General features: G+C 47.5%; 6 protein-coding genes across 6 annotated transcripts; 3 read left to right on the top strand and 3 right to left on the bottom strand.

Moving 5' to 3' along the window:
* Positions 1-345: 345 nt before the first annotated feature.
* Positions 346-1,563, top strand: CNBB3670 (hypothetical protein; the record flags this gene model as incomplete). The annotated part of the gene is made up of 5 exons (XM_772042.1): positions 346-505; positions 564-799; positions 852-920; positions 967-1,275; positions 1,396-1,563. The coding sequence occupies 5 exons, from the start codon at positions 346-348 to the stop codon at positions 1,561-1,563; spliced, it is 942 nt and encodes a 313-aa protein (XP_777135.1).
* A 796-nt stretch (positions 1,564-2,359) lies between these two features.
* On the top strand, positions 2,360-5,430 carry CNBB3660 (hypothetical protein; the record flags this gene model as incomplete). The annotated part of the gene is made up of 18 exons (XM_772041.1): positions 2,360-2,439; positions 2,506-2,554; positions 2,612-2,725; positions 2,808-3,110; positions 3,167-3,220; positions 3,270-3,323; positions 3,378-3,515; positions 3,562-3,666; positions 3,718-4,393; positions 4,448-4,488; positions 4,534-4,635; positions 4,692-4,799; positions 4,848-4,867; positions 4,924-4,953; positions 5,032-5,110; positions 5,165-5,179; positions 5,234-5,291; positions 5,354-5,430. The coding sequence occupies 18 exons, from the start codon at positions 2,360-2,362 to the stop codon at positions 5,428-5,430; spliced, it is 2,103 nt and encodes a 700-aa protein (XP_777134.1).
* A 667-nt stretch (positions 5,431-6,097) lies between these two features.
* CNBB3650 (hypothetical protein) lies at positions 6,098-9,549 on the bottom strand (the record flags this gene model as incomplete). Its single annotated transcript, XM_772040.1, has 8 exons — positions 6,098-6,107; positions 6,164-6,373; positions 6,427-6,545; positions 6,597-6,913; positions 6,968-7,486; positions 7,534-7,680; positions 7,744-8,846; positions 9,365-9,549. The coding sequence occupies 8 exons, from the start codon at positions 9,547-9,549 to the stop codon at positions 6,098-6,100; spliced, it is 2,610 nt and encodes an 869-aa protein (XP_777133.1).
* A 1,252-nt stretch (positions 9,550-10,801) lies between these two features.
* Positions 10,802-12,572, bottom strand: CNBB3640 (hypothetical protein; the record flags this gene model as incomplete). Its single annotated transcript, XM_772039.1, has 4 exons — positions 10,802-10,868; positions 10,922-11,636; positions 11,693-11,847; positions 11,899-12,572. 4 exons carry the CDS (start codon positions 12,570-12,572, stop codon positions 10,802-10,804), a joined length of 1,611 nt encoding a protein of 536 aa, XP_777132.1.
* Positions 12,573-12,812: 240 nt separating this feature from the next.
* On the top strand, positions 12,813-14,613 carry CNBB3630 (hypothetical protein; the record flags this gene model as incomplete). The annotated part of the gene is made up of 7 exons (XM_772038.1): positions 12,813-12,907; positions 12,970-13,106; positions 13,159-13,268; positions 13,323-13,474; positions 13,528-14,141; positions 14,191-14,379; positions 14,426-14,613. The coding sequence occupies 7 exons, from the start codon at positions 12,813-12,815 to the stop codon at positions 14,611-14,613; spliced, it is 1,485 nt and encodes a 494-aa protein (XP_777131.1).
* A 243-nt stretch (positions 14,614-14,856) lies between these two features.
* CNBB3620 (hypothetical protein) lies at positions 14,857-17,099 on the bottom strand (the record flags this gene model as incomplete). The annotated part of the gene is made up of 13 exons (XM_772037.1): positions 14,857-15,084; positions 15,143-15,209; positions 15,264-15,390; positions 15,440-15,559; positions 15,617-15,685; positions 15,738-15,830; positions 15,900-16,139; positions 16,192-16,256; positions 16,302-16,397; positions 16,449-16,464; positions 16,514-16,563; positions 16,621-16,842; positions 16,903-17,099. The coding sequence occupies 13 exons, from the start codon at positions 17,097-17,099 to the stop codon at positions 14,857-14,859; spliced, it is 1,590 nt and encodes a 529-aa protein (XP_777130.1).
* Between the last annotated feature and the right edge of the window lie 2,721 nt (positions 17,100-19,820).

The raw sequence follows: 19,820 nt of genomic DNA, 5'->3' as shown, positions 1-19,820 counted from the left end.
GAATGCGTGGGGAAAGGAAAGACTGAGCTGATGCTTCGCAAGAGGTCACTTGAGTTTATTAGATAAGAAAATTAGAGGCCGATCCGGTAAAAGGCCGCAGTGTATTGTTATTAAAAACTATTCATTACAGCAGTTACCGAGCCTTACTTATTTATTACCGGCGCGGCGTGGTGGCGAGTGGTTATGAGACTGATTCTAGAAACATTTATTGTGAGGCTGATAACCGATTCTCGCGTCCACAATCACTCGACGTTCGACTTCTTGATACACCCACGCAGTACGAGTATGATAGTCTTGTTCTCTCTGCTGCTCTTCCGTGCACATCCTTTGTGAACTTGACTAGCAATGGCCCCACCCGCAAAGCCTGCTTCAACGCCAAAGCGCAAACCATTCACTCCCAAGCCTCCCCGACCAGCAGAGGAACGCTTGCCTAAACTCTATCGTGCCTTGACGGACCAAGTGGATGATGGGTATTTTGAAAACGCCATCAAAACCTGTAAGAAGAGTGAGTTTTTCCCAAGAGTTGGTCTGCGAAGCTTGATGCTAATGATTTTTTCTCTCAGTTTTGACCCTTGACGCCTCAAGCCGAACTGCTTTCCAGACCCTTTTGTTCCTGCACCTTCAAACCGATGATTACACCTCCGCGCTCTCGCTTCTCGACCATCCGTCTCATGAAGAATCACTTGGTTTTGAAAGAGCATATTGCTTATACAGACTCCATAGAGAGAAAGAGGCACTGGAAGTCTTGAAGGGGTTGAGTGAGAAGGGCCGTAAGATAGACCATCTAGAGGCGCAAATCGTGAGTAACCTGATAAGATCCATCGAATTAGCGTTTTTGACCTACGATGTAGTTATATCGTCTAGGCGAGTACAGCCAGGCGCAAGAAATTTACGAGGGAATGCTTGCCGACTGCGATGTTGTGAGTGTCATGAGTGTCATTGATTTGTAGGCTAACTCGACAAAAGTCATCCCCAGAACATGCTGATATTGTCACCAACCTATCCGCTACCACAGCGCACCTCGACTTCGACACTCACGGATACCATTCCCACCTCTCCACTACGGTCTCCTCTACATCCCAAACCCCGATGAACACTGCAGACCTTGAGAACATTGTGCCTTCTTTGCCTACTGGCTGGTCATCGGGTGGTCTGGCAGCTACAGTGGAAAAGAAAACGGCAACAGTCAAGGCGCCGGAAGAGAAGAATGAAAGAAGCAGGCCCAGGCATAAGTTACCTAAGGGGGCTGTTGCTGGAAAGGAATTCACAGAAGATGTACGTCTGTCTTTTATTGAGGCCAGTTCGCTGATTGTATTGGTTTTCCAACCCTTCTGCGCCACTTCCACCTCCCTACTGCTGAAATTCAACTATCTTCGGCGACTCATGCGCCAACAGCCCGAAAGGTGGATCCCTCTTCGCCAGAGATTGTCATACATTACTGCTCAGAGCAAAAAGAAGGGCGCCAAGGAGAGTATGGGTACGGGCTTCACGCAGGGAAGTACTGGCGGCCACTCTGGAGGCAGTGGCGGCGGCGGAAAGAACAAGAAAGGTAAAAGGAAATAATGACTGTGGCCCTGCCATGTAGCATGTAGGAGTGCAATGAAACTTGGCAAAACTAGCGCCGGTTCTTCCATCAAACCGAATTCCGTCATCCGAGCCATAAATAAAAAAGAAGGGGGAAGAATTACACCTATTAGCTTCAACCCTATAAACCTCCTTTCCCATGAGCCCATAGCTGACAAATGACGGTTAGCTAGCAACTGGTTCACCAAATTTTGTGTACTACTGCACGCGCGTATGGCGACTGATTTCTGTGCACAAGATCCATCAGTTTACCGCCATCAAATTTGGCTTCCACCACATACGTCATCAGCACTCCCACTTCGAGTTCCACTGGCAGTGAGGAAGGTGGAATCAGCACGGATACAGTTTGCCATCCACACCGCCGTCGCTCTTCCTACCAGCTGGCCAACCACCCTCGCATTGACTTCCTCACCGTTTAAGCTGGAAATTAAAGACGCGATTCTTGGTCCCAAGAACCGTGCGCGATAGACTTGATTTCAGGACCTGACCCATCACCCATCCTTTGGAACCCGTGTGAGTTTTCAGTCCAGTCAGCCAGCAGGACGCTATAAAACCCTGTCCACTTCCATCTATCTCCTCCCTCCTCCCCATCATCCACTTCTTCACCTTTATTCTCTTTTTCCTGACCTTTTTCCTCACCCACCAAAGTGCACATTCATTATCTCATTACGCTCGTTTTATAGCTCCAGCTGCTCTTTTAGACACTTTATCTCAACTGCATTTAACAGCTTCCTACCTGCCATCGCCCGAAAATCCGCCATCCAATAACCTGGCAATGTCTCATTCACCAAGTGCTTCTCCTCGTCTTAGACCATTTGCCATTCCTATTAGGAAGCCTGAAGAGACTAGCAATCTGTGAGTACAGTCTAAAGGATCACCTCTTCGGCGTGCTACAGATGGAAAATTCTGAAACTTGTGCAGCCAAGCGTTGCCCATTGATGACAGGAACGATGACACCGGGTGTGTCAAGGTATGTACTTCCTGCATGCAGGGTCCATACTTAGGAACCGATTTGGCCTTTCTACAGACAAGACCCCAGGAGGAATCCTGTCATGCTCCAATACCTCCTGAGCCCTGTTCACCTGACCTGTCCAAGCTCAAAGTCACCGATGACGAAGAAATTTCCCCCACCCGAGTGCAGGTAAGTATGCTACTACTTGACAGTTCAGTTCCTGACTAGCTCCATCAGAACTTGTGGTCTACTCCAAGCAAGAAGAAGGAAGGTGAGGTCATCCAGCTGCAATTGCCAAGCTCTACTAATCGGATTCATAGAATGGACTTATCAAACCCCTCGCCGTTTTTCCCTCGCCAGCACGCCCTCTACTACACCGGGGTTGACCAGTACACCCTTTACCTCCCGGTCTTCTTTCACCGCCGATTCGAATAACACGCCTCATACTCCCTACACCCCAGGGTTTGTCGGATATCGGCGACACTCTGATAGTAGTGATGAGCTCAGTTGTCTTTCAGGAAAAGTCAGCACCTCCGCAGGGCATTCAATTGAGACCTTGGGAAGATATCTGCTCGTGAGCATCATGTCACCTGAGATTGATTGGTTGATATGACTCACCTTTCCATCCAGATTACTCAGGTGCCGAATGAGGTTAGCGAATTTGAATTTCGGGACATGATTCAGGCAAGTCTATCTTTATTCTAGATAGAGAAGAGGCTTATCCATTGGGTAGAGTATGGCAGACTTCAAAGCCCTCATCGTAAAGCATCTAAAAAGTAAAGGTTGCGTGAGTTCACAAGCTGTGTCGTCCATTTCATCATCTGACTTCCCGTCTGCGCAGATCATCATCGTTTTCTACGACCTTAGACAGAACCTCAAGGTTTACGAACGGCTTCAGGAAGGTCCGGTCACCATCGGGGTAGCACATCCTATGGTCCAGCTTCAATGTATGCCAGTCTCCAGAGATGTGGTCGAGACTGTAAGTTAGAGTGAATAATAAGAAAGCTAAGGTTAATTAAATGTAGGTCACTGGTCATGGAGGAGCGTGGGATCAAGTTTGGAAGACTTCTGAGTCAACCATCAAGATTGAGATCAAGGGCGGGCATCCTGTAACTACAGAAGTCATGGAGGTGCGTATATCTATCCGATGTCAAGCCTGTGCTTCGATTCACAAATCTCAGAACGTTATGCAATCGATAGGAGACGTTCGCCAGATTGACCCCATTGGTTATGACGGGCGAGAGTTCGCTGTCGATTTTTACGATACTCGTGATGCGGCACAGTCTATCACGGACCTTAATGGCCGCACTGCTGGACAGGCCCTGCTATGTGTTGATTACCATGATCATAGAGATAAAGAATATCTTTATTCCCGACCTTCAAATAACCGAGCATTCTCCTTGGGGTCTGCGGCCTACATTCCTGGTTGTCTGAGCGCGTCCCGGCTAGAGTCGACTTCATCGGATGCCTTCAACCTGACTCGTATCGCAGACGGCAATTCAGACTTGCGCACGCCCTCCAACATGGCCCTCAATACACTCAGAACAGATGACTTCTTTTCTTCTCATCCCTCTTCTTTGACACCGTCGAAGCAAAGTGTTGCAGCTCCAGATTTCGCCTGTAGCACGTCTCCCTCCTGGTCTCTTGACAAATCGTTTTTCGATTATGAAACCCCTCCTCGCATCTTGTCCCTATCAAGAAGGCTTTCCGAGGCTGGTACTGTACAAGGTCTTGTTAACCGCGCGGATATGGCGGCAAGAGCAAGGCAGAAGCAAGGCTTAGGTGGCCATTGGGACGCTAACGATCGTAAAGCTATTCCGGAGCAAAATAGAGTATTCCCCGAGAGGATTATGGCCGGTGAAGTAATTACTTTAGGCCTAAGTCAACAGTTACTGACGAATTTTCATCAAGGTCTGGACAGTCGCACCACAGTAATGGTAAAAGATGTCCCCGTGAGTCCCAATAGACCCTGCTTTGATAATGCTAAACCGAAACAGAACAAATTATCTCGACAAGAGCTGGTTGATATTCTTAATCGAGTTGTTCCGGGCGAATTCGACTTTGTATACCTGCGCTTTGACTTCAAGAATTGTTGCAATGTAAGTCCAGAGCCGTATGTCGAAATATGCTTCACATGTGGCTAAGTGTACTGCAGGTGGGGTATGCGTTCGTCAATTTTTGCTCTGTCCAGTCACTTTTGCGTTTCATTCAAGCGCGGGTAGGGAAAAAATGGAACTTGTTTTCCAGTGAGAAGGTCCTCCAAGTGCGTCGCAGTTTCTTGCTCGTTGCCTCTACTTACTTGTCCTGAAAGGTATCGTACGCGGACATACAGTAATAATTGACGCGTTCACGTATAATAAGTAAGCTGACAAGATTTCTGATCACAGGGGGAAATTGGCCCTTATCAATAAGTTTAGGTGGGTATTGCTGATTTTGCCTGAACTACTATCTACTCCTCGTGGTGTGGATATAGGCTCTGACGGGGCATTTTACAGAAATTCTGCCGTAATGGGTGTCATTGAGCCTTGGCGCCCTCAAATATTCTATTCCAGTGGAACATTGAAGGGTCAACCGGTAGGCAATCCGTTGATCTACTCGCATCTTCACCTCACTGACAGTTACTATCAGGAACCTTTTCCCGATGTAGGGTGAAAATATGACTTACCGATGATACGTCAGCTAATTATAATCGCGTAGTCCGATAATCTGGCTGTGAGAGAACGATCTGGGCTTTCGCAAACTTCCATCTTCTCGAGTGCGTTCTAAAAGATCGCCTCAATGGAGTCCTGCTCGGTTGCTAACCCTTGAGGATTTCAGCCCAGCCTTCGTCTCTCTTCCACTCACAACACCGCCCTTACGATTATACATCTGCCTCGTTCGACCACAGCTTCTAATCAATCATTGCAGCACTCTTTGGCACTCCTAACTGGGTCACTCTTGATCCTTGGGTGACTTGTTGTGCCTCTTTGGTGCACGCTAGTTTGCAGGTCTTTCTCACCTTCTTTCCATCTTTAATGAGGTCTTTTTTCTTTGAAATCGATGTTTATTCACCTTATTTTGCAACTATCCTTTTTCAGCATCACAACTGTGAAACTTCCCGTTCAGCATCCATATCTTCGGACATAACCCACTCATTTCACATCCAAGAGGCATGACGAGTATATTTGTCGTTTCACTATTACTTCGCACTCAGTCATCAAGTGAACCTTTCATGCCTATTATTCATAAAATCAAAAGCCTTTATGCGTAGAGCATCCTTTATGCCATATTTCACGTGCAATCGAGTAGTTACGCATCCAGTTCTCATGCAATTTCTCTTTAGTATTGCGATTCACCTGTAACGCGATTGACGACGTCTGCACTTACTGGACCAAGCAAAGCGGAGGAATGATCAATGCATAATGTAAGTGTAAGTATTGATGATTGTTTGTACGATGCAATATTGTCTATGCTCTACTGCGACCTCCTCCTCCAACTTGTTTGTTACGATCATTGGTCCAGATGGCGGCGTCTGACGATGTAATGGAGCGCATCCAGCTCGTTACTGTGGAAGATTCAAGTTTAACACAATCTGTCGAATCGTCAGCTCTGAATGTCTCAATTAAAGGAGTGGCAAAAAGGACTCACAACACTCTCAACCCTAAATCGTCACAAACTTCCTTCCAGTCTGCCCTTCCCTCACCAGTATCTACCCTCCTCCATACTTCTGTTATGATCCTTGTCGCTGTGTCAATATCGAAACAGCATTGACTCTTGAAGCCTTCGAACAGCGTCAGGACCCATTGACGAGAAGAGCCATCAGCGCATGAGGCAGCTATTATTGCCGGCCAAGTCAAGCTAACAAAATCTGTTAATTGACTTGTGACTAACAAATTTAGGAATCCACTCACTCAATAGACATGCCGAGGGCGGCAGTCGACCAAGAGCAATGTTGCAAAACTTGTTGTGCGGCGCTCTGGACACGAGGGTCACTGCGTGTGTATTTGAAGACTCGCCTCAAAAGCAGAATCTGACGGTTTATGTCAGCGCGCGGCCTTTTCAGCGTTGAAAGATCACCGACCTTCATCGCATGCGCATAAGCTCGATTCCCTACTTGGACCCTTTCATGTTCCAAGGTGCTAAGCTGTAAGCTCTCAATCCACGTGTCAACATCCTTATTCAACTGCCTTGCTTCCTTAATAAGACTGTCTTCTGCGAAGGAGCTTGCGTCGTTAAGGCTGGAAGTGGACGACGGAGTGGGAATAAGAGCAAACTGAGGAAAAGGGTTATTGGCAGAAGAGGTCGAACTGGCTGATTCTGTGATTTTGATGTTGCTCTTATCGAGACGGTTGATCAAACGAGTGAGACGAATGAAAAGAAGAACCATAACCCGGGACACTATGACGAACGTGAGTCTCCTCCATCATCCGGCCATGGAAGGTATAAACTCACTTCCAAATTGTTTCTCCACTGAATGCTCCTCGTATGTCGACCGACTAGCCTCAAGCCACCAATTCTCGCCATGTTCGCTTATGAGCGTGGGTTCTTCACCTGTCGTCAAACACCCAAACGTTTCGTAGATCGCCAAGACCTCAAGCATTAACCTTGCCGGACTGACAGTGACTCCCTCTGTAAGCGTTTTAGGTGTACTTGATTTGAGCATTTCTGCTGGTCCCCCACGGGCGCGGACCATTTCTTTTGCAAGACTAAAATTATCTTGCCAATTAGAGCCTCCAAAAAAGATGTCAATGGTGGCGAGCGCGGTGGCGGCACCCAACGCCGCATCCGTCGTACCAATGTGAGCAGCACGTCGGACCATCTCTTTCCCTGTATCTCGGAGAGTAGATGCGTATTGGAACATGGCAGCGGTTTGCTGGTTGGAAACACCGGAGCGAGCCAGAAGAAAGGCTTGATGGATGGCGCCGATACCCAAAAGGGCCACACGAAGGGCATCAGCAGACGGATTCATTCCTAAAATGGTCAGCTTCACGGATCGATTAACCCATTTGTTCGCTTACCTCGAGGTGAATCGAGAGCTAGAGGAAGATTAATGGCAAGCATGGGGTTAAGGCCGCTCGGAATGGCCATGAGAAGGGAAGCGGCGTTTGCACAGTAATGAAGAATTAAACTTCGTTCTTCTGCGGTTGGGAACCATGGTAACAGAACTTTTGTACCTTGTCAGCGTCTCTTGCCTTTTGTAAATCTTGGGATAGCGTGATTAAACACACAGTTGGGAGTTGACAATATGGGCGCACCACCTTGCTGCACGCCCCATTCTTGCTTGCCTGCTTCTGATCCGAAACTGACTTGTCCTTGCGTACTTAACTGCTGCTGTTGCCGATATTGTTGCTGTTGCTGTTGCTGCTGTTGTTGTTGTTGAGCCATTCCCATCTCCATTAAACTCATCCCTCCACCCATCGCACTTCCAACGAGTCCACCTGACATAGGAGCCATATTGAGAGCTGACGCATCGTACGCGTCGGTCCCATCACCATACCCGAAATTGCCATTGGGAATTGGGGGATAGCACAGCACCGACGGACTTCCGGGCCTGCTTTTTCTGTACCGATCGTTTTCACTCTCACTATCTTCCCCGCTACTCCTTCCTTTACCTCTATTTGAGCCTCCAGGTGCATCAGTCCCCGATGCAGGGTTACTCCCTCCAGTACCGTCGGGATAAACACATTCTCGCTTGGCAATAGTACACCTTTTGCATACTGGACGAGCCTCATCGCATTTGATTCGACGCGATCGGCAGCAGAGACACCCAGTCCGGGTACGAGTGTACTTCTTTCGTCGTTTTTGCCCTGAGCGACCTGTTGGCTTAGGATTAGTGCCTTCGGTGGTGTCTGAGGCACCAGCCGCAGCAGCAGCGGGAGGAGGAGGAGCAAGAGGAACTGAGCCAGGAGGTGTATTTGCCGCTGAAGAATTTGCCGAGGCGATTTGTCCCTGAAGATCTTGGTCTGGGGAGGACACGTCGTCCCAATGCGCCCTGGCGGTCGTGTGGCGATTCAAAATGTTTGATGAAGTTTGATACGGGTGTAGTCTATGTTGTTGGCGAGATGTCTGGACACGGTGATGAGCCTGAGAATGTTGAAGGGATGGAGGAAGGGCTTGTAATGAGCTTTCCTGAGGGTTACTACTCGGAGGAAGGTCCGAAGCAAGATAATACCGATGATACCCTGTGCGTAAATCTGGCTGGAACTGATCAGGGGGCTGGACGGGGTCGGATGCGAGTAGGTTAGCATATGGAAAGCGGGGATCGGGAGGCGGCTGGGCGTTCACGGTAGCACTCCCACTTGCCAAACTGCTACCTTCCGCTGCGCCAAGACTGTGGAAAGTCGAATGAAGATCACAGGCGGTGTGGAAATAAAATTGTGGCATTATTGATAATTTTGAATGGAGTTTTGGTTCAATGCACATGGTCAGCAAATTCCCAACTTTTATCGCATATTTCCTGAAAGAAACGAAAGGCGAGAATTGGCAGCCTGACGATGAAGCAGCTCGCCTGGGTTGACAAAATAACTTGAGCAAATCCAACCCTTTCAACGAGGAGTTCTCTCGTTGAAGAGCATTGGCATTCAAGTGTGAACCCCTGGGGCTGGGTCTTCGTTCCTCAGGCAGAAGAAACAAGACATTCGTGGTGTCTGAGTTACGGATACTGGCCTCCCTTCTGTACTGGGAGACCCCGCTGCTGGCAAACCTTTCGGGGAAGCACTTTGTCCCGCTTATTACGCCTTTCTTGGATGAAACCAATATACGCGACGTTCCCATCCAGAAACGTTCCATGCACAAAGGATGCCCCAACTCCCAGATACGATAATAAAATAACCGAAAACAGACACTCACCTTGCGCTCGGGCCTCCTTTTTTACCTCCGTTATCTCGTTTCACATTATCACTCCCATCCGTGGTGGCTTCTTGCCAACCTTCATCATTTGCATCTGATGCAGAAGCAGACTGTGATGCGCTGCCGTTCGGAGCGGTGGCAGGGGGCGTCTGCAGACTAGCGAAGCCGTAGTCAAAGTCTGCCATCGTAGGTAGTGGGGGAGTAATTCGAATCGCCAAGTATACTCCCGGGCCAGAATGAGGGAAGTTGGTCTATAACTGGACGATTGAGAGTCGCAATGGATGCCGAAGGGTGAGCAGCGGTCGATACCCCAGCTGCTAAAGAAAGCCGGGACGCTTTATGGGTTATATAGCCAAGGAACCGTATGGGAATGTGGTTGGGCAATAGACAGTAACAATGCCCAAGAATTTTGTCTGCTTTGTGAACGTCCAGGACAGTCACAATAGTGGGATACTTCGGAGGGCGGTGAAGGAAGTTGTCGACGAGTGTCCGGCGCCTCCTGGTGATGTTCGCTTGTGTGGAATGCGTATGTAGAGGAGGTCGGAGGTTACACCTTATAGGTTGGAGGGGCGGGGGCGTGAGAGGCGTGCAGCGGTGTGGTTGTGGTGGCGGTTGCTGATGAAAAGCCGACGCTGATATCTGACGACTGGTCGGTCAAATAATTTAAATTCCTGCTGATGGTGACGATGGCCCGTAGCTGCGCTTGTTCCTCGAGAATGCCGAGTGGCGGCTAAAAAATGGGCTCGGCGCTGCAAAAACTGTTGGCTCAACTGTGGACTGTGAATAATGCATGCATGGCCACACACTCCCTCTTTTTTCTGCTGTGCTCATCTGAGCCCTCACTCCATCCCCATCTCAGTCCTTGGCTGGATTAAATCTCCGTATTTTCCGCATTTCTTTATCCCTGACTCGACCTTTTTCTGCCCAGAAAAAAAAATGGATAATCATCCCCACCAAACAGGCGGACCTGGGCGCTGCTGCTTGTCGACTGCATAAATAAACAAAAGTGGAGGAGGCTGGTGGAAATTTACGGCTCAAGAGCGGCGTTAAATATGTGGATCTGGCATTTGATTACAGATTCTTTTTAGCTGCGCAGGCGCAACAAAATTTCGCGTACAGCAGGAAACAATTGGTGGGTTAGTAGTAAAATCGGAACAGAACCAAGTTACATCATCATCGATCAGCCAGCAGCCAGGCCAGTTATCAGTCCTTTTTTTATCTTTTATTTTAATGTCTTCCATTGTTTCTGTTATAATACACGCATTCTTGCTCAAGTACTCATTAAGTGGCAATATACAGAGGACAGCGATTTCAACTATAAGCGCTACCTGAGGAATCTTAGTTGGATCTGCATGTCGTGATCGGTGTCAAGAAGGAAGGCATATCTTCGCTGATACCCCTCCTCCTGGATAATGTGGTGTTGTAAAATATTGATATTTACTCTGATTTCTCAGCTTTCATCACCTTTCTCAAATCTTTCATATGCCCGACTTCAGCTTGAGCGCTAGTATGTGTGAATCAGTCGGCAGGGCTTCCCACGATGCGAATGTTACTTACATGAAACCCAATGTTGCAAGGCCCATTAAACCTCCAACACCTATCAGCTCAGCCCATTCTTTCCAACCCCTCTCCCATCTACCAGACGCCGCCAAGAGACCGAGGACGACCCTGACCAGACAAGCCCAACTCATGATCTTTACGCTCGGCAACAGACTCAACCATCTTAAATTGGGCTTCCGAAGTAAGAAACACCGCTTAGCGTGACAAAGAGCGTACACGATACGAATGACCATGGCGGCACATGATGCTAAGACGAGACATTCTTCTGTGTTGGGTGTAAGGAGTTGGTAGGAACCACCGTTTGTAGATATGTAGTGCGGCGGCAGATGGGTTAGCACAAACAAAGTGCCGGCAAACACTCCCGAACTAGCTACCATCCATCGTACTTGTCGCTTGACTTCTCCCGGGTCGGCACTGGCGGTGTGGAAAGCTTCGGCAACACCATTGAGGCTTAGACATGGAATATACAGCTTCAAATATAGACTGAGGATTGATGAAGCAGACGTGTCACGGTATTGACGAGGAAGTAGGAGAGATGAGATGGCTGGGAACAAAGGAGGAACGAAAGCTTGAATGATAGTAGAAAGGTACAGAGAAAGGCGGATGGTAAAGGTGAACAATGGAAGGGTGGCCGCAGATGAGAGAGAGTTGGAATAATACAGAAGAAGAGACTCTTCGAATGGTTGAAAAACGATACGAGCAATCAAAGAACCTGGGAACGAATTATAAGTTATAATGAATAGTGAAAGCGCAGTAGAAAAATCGTACCATAGTTCATAGCGACAGCATAGCCTCCTTGATCATCAAGCGGACTTATACGCGCAACAGCGAGTCTGTCGGCTTCAGTCAAAACATGTTTGATGAGACTCTGTCCGGTGTTTGCAACAGCTAGGGATAGCGTATCTGCGTCAAATCTGGGTTGCCTATAGATTGACTTAGTATGGATACTGAAGCATTCGCAGTATCTGACGCACCCCGCTACTTTCTGCGCCGATACGAGGCTCTTCACATTCCAGTCAAATTCCTTGATATACAATACCGCTAACCAAATAGCTCCGGCCACCTGGCCCAAGGCAAAGCTGATCAAAGCTCTTCCCTCTCCTAGACCTACTAGGCTGGTTACCGTGACGATCGCTTTTACAATAGCCATTCCTCCTTCGGCCTGAACTCTGACGTTGATCTTGGGCGGTGACGACCGATGAACTTGAATATAGCATGGCTCTATTGAGAGCTCTATAAGAGCCGAGGCCACATAGAGAATCAATGACAGATGGAATCCTTGCTGCGATGTGGTGCTTTGAGAGGATGACCACAGATACAGTCCAGTAATGAGGGGCGCTACGACCATGCCCAGTTGAAGAGGAGCTATTGACAAGGCATGAATCTGCGCCTGACTTTTCGGCTCAACCTCGACATCACTTTTTCGCAAAAGAGCATTGCGAATACCTTCTCGTGACAAAAATAGGATGCTGGAGCATACAAGGTCAAATTGGATGGCAGCAGTACCGAACACGGAGGGCGAGGCCAAGCGCAAAAGGGACTGATTGAGGGTGAAGGTGAGGATTCGGGAAAGCAGTTGGAGGAGGACGAGCGATCTGGCTGTCAGCAAAGGATTTGATGCTGGAAGGGTTGAAGGAGGAGTGGTCATTGAGCAATTGCCTTGGCTATATAAGCATAGCTGGGTGGTTTAGAAAGTTTGTTGCTACGTGGACATTGACGTGGACAGACGAGACAAGAAGTCGTGATGAAGCGACGAGGACCACACAAAAGTAACCGATGGCATTCGGCAACAAACAACGGCTGTTAGCCGCTCTTCGTTACATTATTACGGCGATCTCATGTTATTCTTTTGATTACTTTTGTAATCTTTCATCCATTTCTAAGACCGATGCCTCGCCGCAAAGTAGCAATGCCGCATCACCCACCGGCACAATCCTCGCTATCGCCTTTAGAAACCCGCTGGGGGCTTCTAACCTATACATTGTACGAGCATCATTGATATCAGTCTGACAAAGCCTAAAGTCATTGTCGTTGATGTTTCTCAGGTCTCGAGTCCCGGCCCGAAAACTACCGCTTCTGGTCGCTTATGCCTTGACGATAGTCAAACTGGCAGATCACGGCTGGATAAGTCGCGAGGCATTGGGAAAAGGAGGAGGAAGTATTGTCGGCGCGCTCAGCATGGGTAAGGACCATTTGTACAGCTCGTGGCTACTTGCTAATGTACTTATATCTAGTTAGTGGCCTCTTGTTATCTTACAGATTCTCATCGGCGATTGGAAAATGGGATGAGGGTAAGCAAGTATGGTCTGGAGTGCGGACAACAATTCGTGACGGTATAAGGATGGTTAGTTTTGCCGTCTTTTATGTTCTGAGGGAATCACTAAAAATAATCTTACAGCTGTCTACACTCCCTGGTGGAAAGGTCAAACAGGTATCTTTAGATGGCTATGAAGAGTCACCTGACCAAGAAGGAAAGAGCAAACAGAAGCTTGTCAGCCAAAGGATAGATGAGCTTTCTGGCCTTTTGGTCAGTTTTGCCTTCGCCCTGCAGTGGGTTCGGTTCGCTTGTCTATAAAACGCTCATCTGACTTGAAACTTGGCAGGCATAACCTTCAAGGCACTAGACCATTACCCCAAGCGCCTTTGTGCGACCTCCTTCCCAGCGGCTATCTTTCCTCTCTGAAGAGGACTGAGGCTCGGGTACGATTTGCTGAAGATCATGCCGGCCCATCTGGCTCCCAGTCTAATCCCCCGGAATCTGGTCCTAGCAAGACTTCCCCGACCGATCAAGAGGAATCAGACCAAAGTCGGGAACTGGGGAGCCTGGCATTCGGTGCGGAAGAAGCCATCGCTAAGCTGTCTGAAGCAGTGACGGCGATGGATCCTGTAGATACCAGTAGAAATGAAGAGCTTCAACAGCAGCTTAACCAACTAAATCTTCCCGACGGCTCGGTTGACCTTCCATCAGAGCTTTCGGACGACAAGTCCTTCACGTTCACTACCCTTGAACCCTCGAAACCTCAAAAATCCAACCTACACTCTCCCAACCCGCCAAACCTCGCCTTAGCTATTCTAAAACTTATCGAACTTTACGTGGAGGGAATGAGAGAGATACCTGAAGATGAGGGTGGCTGGGATTTAGCAAGGCGGGAACGAGGATTCAATCTGGTGAAGGCTTTGAGTGAGCATCTGGGAAAGGCCGAGAGACTATCGTCTAGTGAGTACATCTTCTTCTTCATCAAATCGGTGTTGATCCCAAGTCATAGACCCTCCTCCGTTACCTCTTACTCTCCACCTCTCTCATTTGCTTGTGATCTACCTTGCAGCAGTTCCATGTTCCCTTCTTTGTGTTGTGGACGGCTGGCTCTTGGTATTTATCACCTTGATTGCTGGCTGGTGTCTACTAGGTTTGGAAGCACTTATAGGAGAAGTAAGCGGTGTGTTTGGCTCGTCAGGTAAGTCAAGTTTCATTGCGACGTGGTATTGACCACGTTGGAGTAGAAAATCACCATCCCCTCCCAATTTTCACCGAGCAGATTCTGAGCGAATCGTTGGACATTTCGCCATCCTTCTTACGATACTACAAGGCCAGAATTATCGCTAGAGTGGGCAGGAATACTAAAGAGGCTGTTGAATTGGACAGGAGAGGAAGGAAAGGTGCGGAAGATTGGACGCCATCCTTCAAGTAGCCAGTTCTTTTTGTTCATAAGCTGTGTAAGGTTGTAAAGTATGTCTATGATTATATTATATTATATTATACAGTAAATTCGTGGTCGGTATCCTTCTGCATCTATATATAAATATTCACTTTACTGTTGACTATTCAATTTGTTTCTTATCTATACACAGTTATACTTAATATCGACAATGTGCTGTACAGAGAGGTGCTTCTCCCAGTTTTGCTTGACTCAACTCTAAAGCATTGTTCACAATCACACACCAGCATCCTTCCCACTCTCCTTGATTCTCTTCCTAGCGGCCTCGTGTTCTTCGTCGGGAGTTCCTGGCGTCTTGTAGAAAATTAAAAACTGGAGTAACAATATAGCTGTCCAAGCAATTTGGAAATAGAAGGATCGGCGGCCAGCCTTGTTCCAGTCAGCAACACCGTCGCCTTCGAAAGAAGCCTGAACTGCGAGTGTAATAGCACCCGCGATTTGAGACTGGAGATATTGTTTATCAGCCTGGTTTATGACACAAATAAAACTGATAGAAACTCACGATCACTTGGGTCCAAGCACCTGCAACACCAGCCATTTCTGGAGGACAGTAGGAGATGAGATTGATACTATTAAAAGATGGTCAATTTATATATTCCCGCATTCTGTGCTTTTCTGCTTACGCTGAGGCAAAGAAAGTCATAACCGCTCCTGCGCTGCCGAGCACAAATGCAGGGAAACAATACCTCCAGTAATCTGTACCATGTCCTCCGTTAGAGAACACTTGCAGAATCTCGGCGATAATCACCACTACCATTTGTTTAGGAGATGACTTTTCCTTTGAAACTCTAATACTCACGAGCTCCACCGATGGGAAGCGTGATTCGCGGCTTTGTGATGATTTGGGGGATGACCTGCGCTGAAGCGCCAATTATCAATGCAGTAACTCCCTGGGGTACCATTGCCGCCGCGACTTTGACTGACATAATGGGGTTCAGCAATCGGTTTCGAAAAAATTATGAGTCATAAAACTCACTTGGGGTCCAGCCAAATACTTCTTGGAAGTAAGTAGAGTACAGAAGCTGAGAAGTCGCCCAGAACGGAACTTTCAGGCAAAATGTCAGAGAGGTTCCGCGGTCTGTAGGAAGGCCACGTACAAGGGATACCTATCGCCAAGCTGGAGATCACAATATTGGTGATCTTCCAGACTGAACTGGGTAATACGGCGCTCTTGGCTGGAATCTTAGATTCTGCGATTGCTCATGATCAGCAAAACTTCCCATTTAAGAGATGCCGAGTATAGCGAGGGATTTACGCACCCCAGAAAAAGAAGCCGATTGCAAGAGGGAAACTCAGGATGAATGGAGCAATGAATGAGGCGGAACCCCAGCCATCAATTGGGCCTTGAGTCAAGGCAAGAATAAAGCAGATAAGAGAGGTCATCATAAGTCCGACACCCATAAAGTCAAGCCTCTTCCAACGAGGCATATTAGGGTCAGGGCTGTACGTTGACCCTGTGAAAGGCAAAACCAAGACGCAAATGATAGTGAAGACAATACCTTCGCAATCATCTTAGCAATTCTCCTGGAAATATCGGGATTGAAAACATACAGATGATGGCAATGACCCTAAAGAACCATTTGTAACTAGCTAACATACACACACCTGCTAGAACCCTGCATTGGGTGAGCACCTCTTCTTGCCAATCATTTGATACTTACAATCCGAGTACATTTCCAATAGCACCTGCTAATCCTAAAAGGGCTAATTTGGCTTGTTGCTCAGCAGGTTCAGGGAAGAGATGGACCGTGAGGTGACTATGCCATTAATGTCAGTCCCAGCCGTTAAAGGTCGCCACATATGCTCACTAGCCTGAAGGGATTGCTTTTGTAGAAGTGAGCATCAGTCTAGTTATCCTGGGGAAATAACTCACTCATGGCACCGGCAATACCTCCAAGGCCACGTAAAATCAAAAACCCATACCTAAAAAAATGTTCAGTACATTGCCTCGCATAAGGTTATGACAAAGCATGGACCCACTTATTAGAAGTCACAAAAGAGGTGACTAAACTCAATATTCCTAGCATAATAAAACCTCCCTCGAACACTATTTGGGCTGGGAACAAATCTGCCAGTCGCCCGGCAAAGAGCAAAAGAGCAGCAAAACACAGGGAATAAGATGTGACGATCCAAACGATTTGAGAGTAGTCGAGTTTGATGTCAGTTGAAATTTGGGCAACCGCTACGGCCACTCCAGAAACACTGATTGAATAGGACGAGCTCATGTCAGTGCTGACATATTCATCTGATATTAGAACTCACTTGCAGATGTCGACAAACGTTGCTATGGAGAAGATAAGCACTAAGAAGTTCTTCCTAGCCTGGCTCAGGTTGGCAAGCGTGTTCTCGGAGTGATGATGGCTCGCATTTTGGTGTAACTGATTGTGTTCAGATTCAGCTTTCTCTAGCTTGCTAGCGTCGATAGGATGAATGTCAGCCAAGGTTGAATCGTCAGACATAATGTTACGCGATTGGGGTGTATGTGGGAACGTTGAAAGACACTACATACATGGGCTTTTATATCCTTCCTTCCTGTTTGTAATGTTGCTTTCTTCAGCGCTTTTAAGGCTGTGGTGGATTTCTGCGATATGATGTTATCCTCATATTCCCATCTGACAATGCCCGAGTGCTTCGCGGATTGCCGAGATCGGTGAACCGCCGTATGGTCGAGATCGGGGATCTCCATCTCCACGCTCGATAAGCGTCTCGGCATGCAGCGTTGCAGTTTGCAGTGACCATTGTAGTGTGCAATCTCCGCAACAGAATTGATGTGAGTACGGCTCAGAGCCATCGCCGAAACATTCCATCAACGAGGCCGAATCCCGATCCTTTGAACGGAGTTTGATCTGCAAGTCCGCGGTTAGCCTGATCTTTCTTGCCGCCTGCCCGAACCCTTGTTGATCATGGATGGCCATTGGCCGCGCTTCCCTCACCGGGCAGCCGGCCTTCAATATGCACAAGAAGCTTGCGAAAAAAAGGAATGTCACTGCCCATTTCGGACGCTGACCATAATTTGTATGGTGCTCCCACTCTACTGAAAACTCCCGATTGACCTGCATGTGTCGTATTCCGCTTTCCTGACGGAAGACTGGCGGGAGGGATACTGCTGATAACTTCTCTGATACGCTTATTTTATGGAATCGAACTGAACATTCATGATACTGATGTTGCGATCATACAAACGGTACAAGTGGTAGAACCATACACAGGCACTGACAGTGTTCAAGAAACTAGAAAGAATTTTTACGCTGACATACCGCATACCGTTTCCCAAAACGTCGTCAACAAGAATCAAGAAAAACGTATGTTGTATTTCCTAATCACATCAACATCAGTGGAACTAGCATGGAACCATAAGAAAAGCTTTTCTCCAAAGCAGCTTATCTGTTCAATGCTTCACTGAATGTGTATTCCACGTCTGCTGTATAACAGGCGCCACTGTCCCTTCATGAGCGGGCAAGAAGGGGGCAAACGTTTCGTGATATTCAGCGAAAAATGGGCTTGCTTCATATCTGGGACAGTGGGAAGGGGTCCTCAAATTAGGATACAAAGATGACCCCCTTGTAGGATTTTTTCCCAACACTCTCGGATCACAGACTTGGTTCGAAATATGAGAAGTAGGTAAAACTGCGTTGTCTAGGTTATCTTGACGACGTCCAATGGGATCCAAGAATCCGTCAAGTGCAGTAGCCATTGACTGGTCGCTAGAAAGGTGTCTTTCGGGGAAATCTTGGGTGGCTATTGCTCGGGAAATTCTGTAAGAGTTTGGCGTTGACGCTTGGAATTCGATGCCGGAAGGCCTTTGCTCCGGGCCAGTTTCGAATGGTGAAGTGACAATGAACCAAAAATCCTCGTAATCAAGCGAAGAAGCCAGAGTGGCAGTAATGCCAAATTTTTGATTCTCTTCGAGACAACATGGCCCACTCTCATTCTCTCCCTCGTCCCATGAATGACCTGGGTCATCATTAAATACCTTCTATGAATTAAGCTCGAACATCTTGTTGAAGCTAGCGCATTACTCACTTCAGACTCGTCGATGTGACTGCTTTCAAGCCAAAAGACCTCTGTCTCATCATTAAAAGTGACTGACTTGATGATCTTCTCCGATTCATTCGAAGCAAAACTTGAGTCGCTCCCCATCTTTGTGCCCGAACTTCCTCCTAAAGTGAGCATTGTAGCTTCCACGGTGGCCATATCAGTCGGTCTAAACTCTCCCTCTTGGGCCATTGCCACTCTAGAGATATTCTCGATAAAACAGGTAAAATCTTGTAGACAGTCTATTGAAGCAGGCTTCTTTGCAGACAAAGAGTTGAACGCTTTGGCATGTTGGCTAAATGCGCTGGTATGTTCTCCATCGACTTTCAATTCCTGGGGCTCATACTGAATATACCGACGCGTTGGACTACGCTCTTCGATAGCGTGGACTGACCCTGCTGCGTTGTTTCGGTTCAGCCTCCGTTCAATTTTCGTCCCTTTGCCATGTGAAGGCCTTGCTTGGAAAGCATTGGTTCTGTTAAGAGAATGGCCGTATTGCGGAAATTGGGGATATATGGATGGGGTAGGGCGGATGTAAGTTGCAAAACGTGATTTTGGGCCATAGAATATACCTGATGGAGGATAATAATGGTTTTGTTGAGGGATAATAGGACGCTGATGATGTATTATTGGAGCGATTTCCGTTCTCCTGTCACATATAGACTTCCGTTTGAAAGATGTGCAACCACCCATAGTGATAATAGTTGGGTCTGACCTAGAAAAGTAGTAGTAATAGTGTGCTGCGCCGCCACCAGGAGGAAGGTTTTTTTTTCTCTGATTGAAACAAGTCGATCGAGATAGGTCTTTTATCAGTAGACCAATTTTAAAGGGTCCCCATACTTAACACAGCCATTTGCTCCCTCAATATCTCACCTTTGCCTAGTTGTGGAGCTAATAACTGCAAGCAACAAGAAGTGTTTTGTCCAAACAACGCAAACTCGGAAGGACGGTGAAAAGTCGCGTGTGGCAATAAGAATGGACGAAGAGTGCGTGAGGAAAAGCCTCTTACCGTTCTGTCAGAGATTTGAGGGAGATCACGATTATTTACTACACAACAGCTGAGAATTGTAGCGATGCACTGTCCTTGTAGAGGTCGGAAAGCACCTGATGCTACTTTAATTTCGTGTCCTCGGTCCGGTCGTTTT

Source organism: Cryptococcus neoformans, chromosome 2 (genome assembly GCF_000149385.1).
Source record: "Cryptococcus neoformans var. neoformans B-3501A chromosome 2, whole genome shotgun sequence".
Taxonomy (NCBI): Eukaryota; Fungi; Basidiomycota; class Tremellomycetes; order Tremellales; family Cryptococcaceae; genus Cryptococcus; species Cryptococcus deneoformans.
Note: the sequence above shows the minus strand (reverse complement) of the source record. Positions and strands in the feature narration are given on the sequence as shown.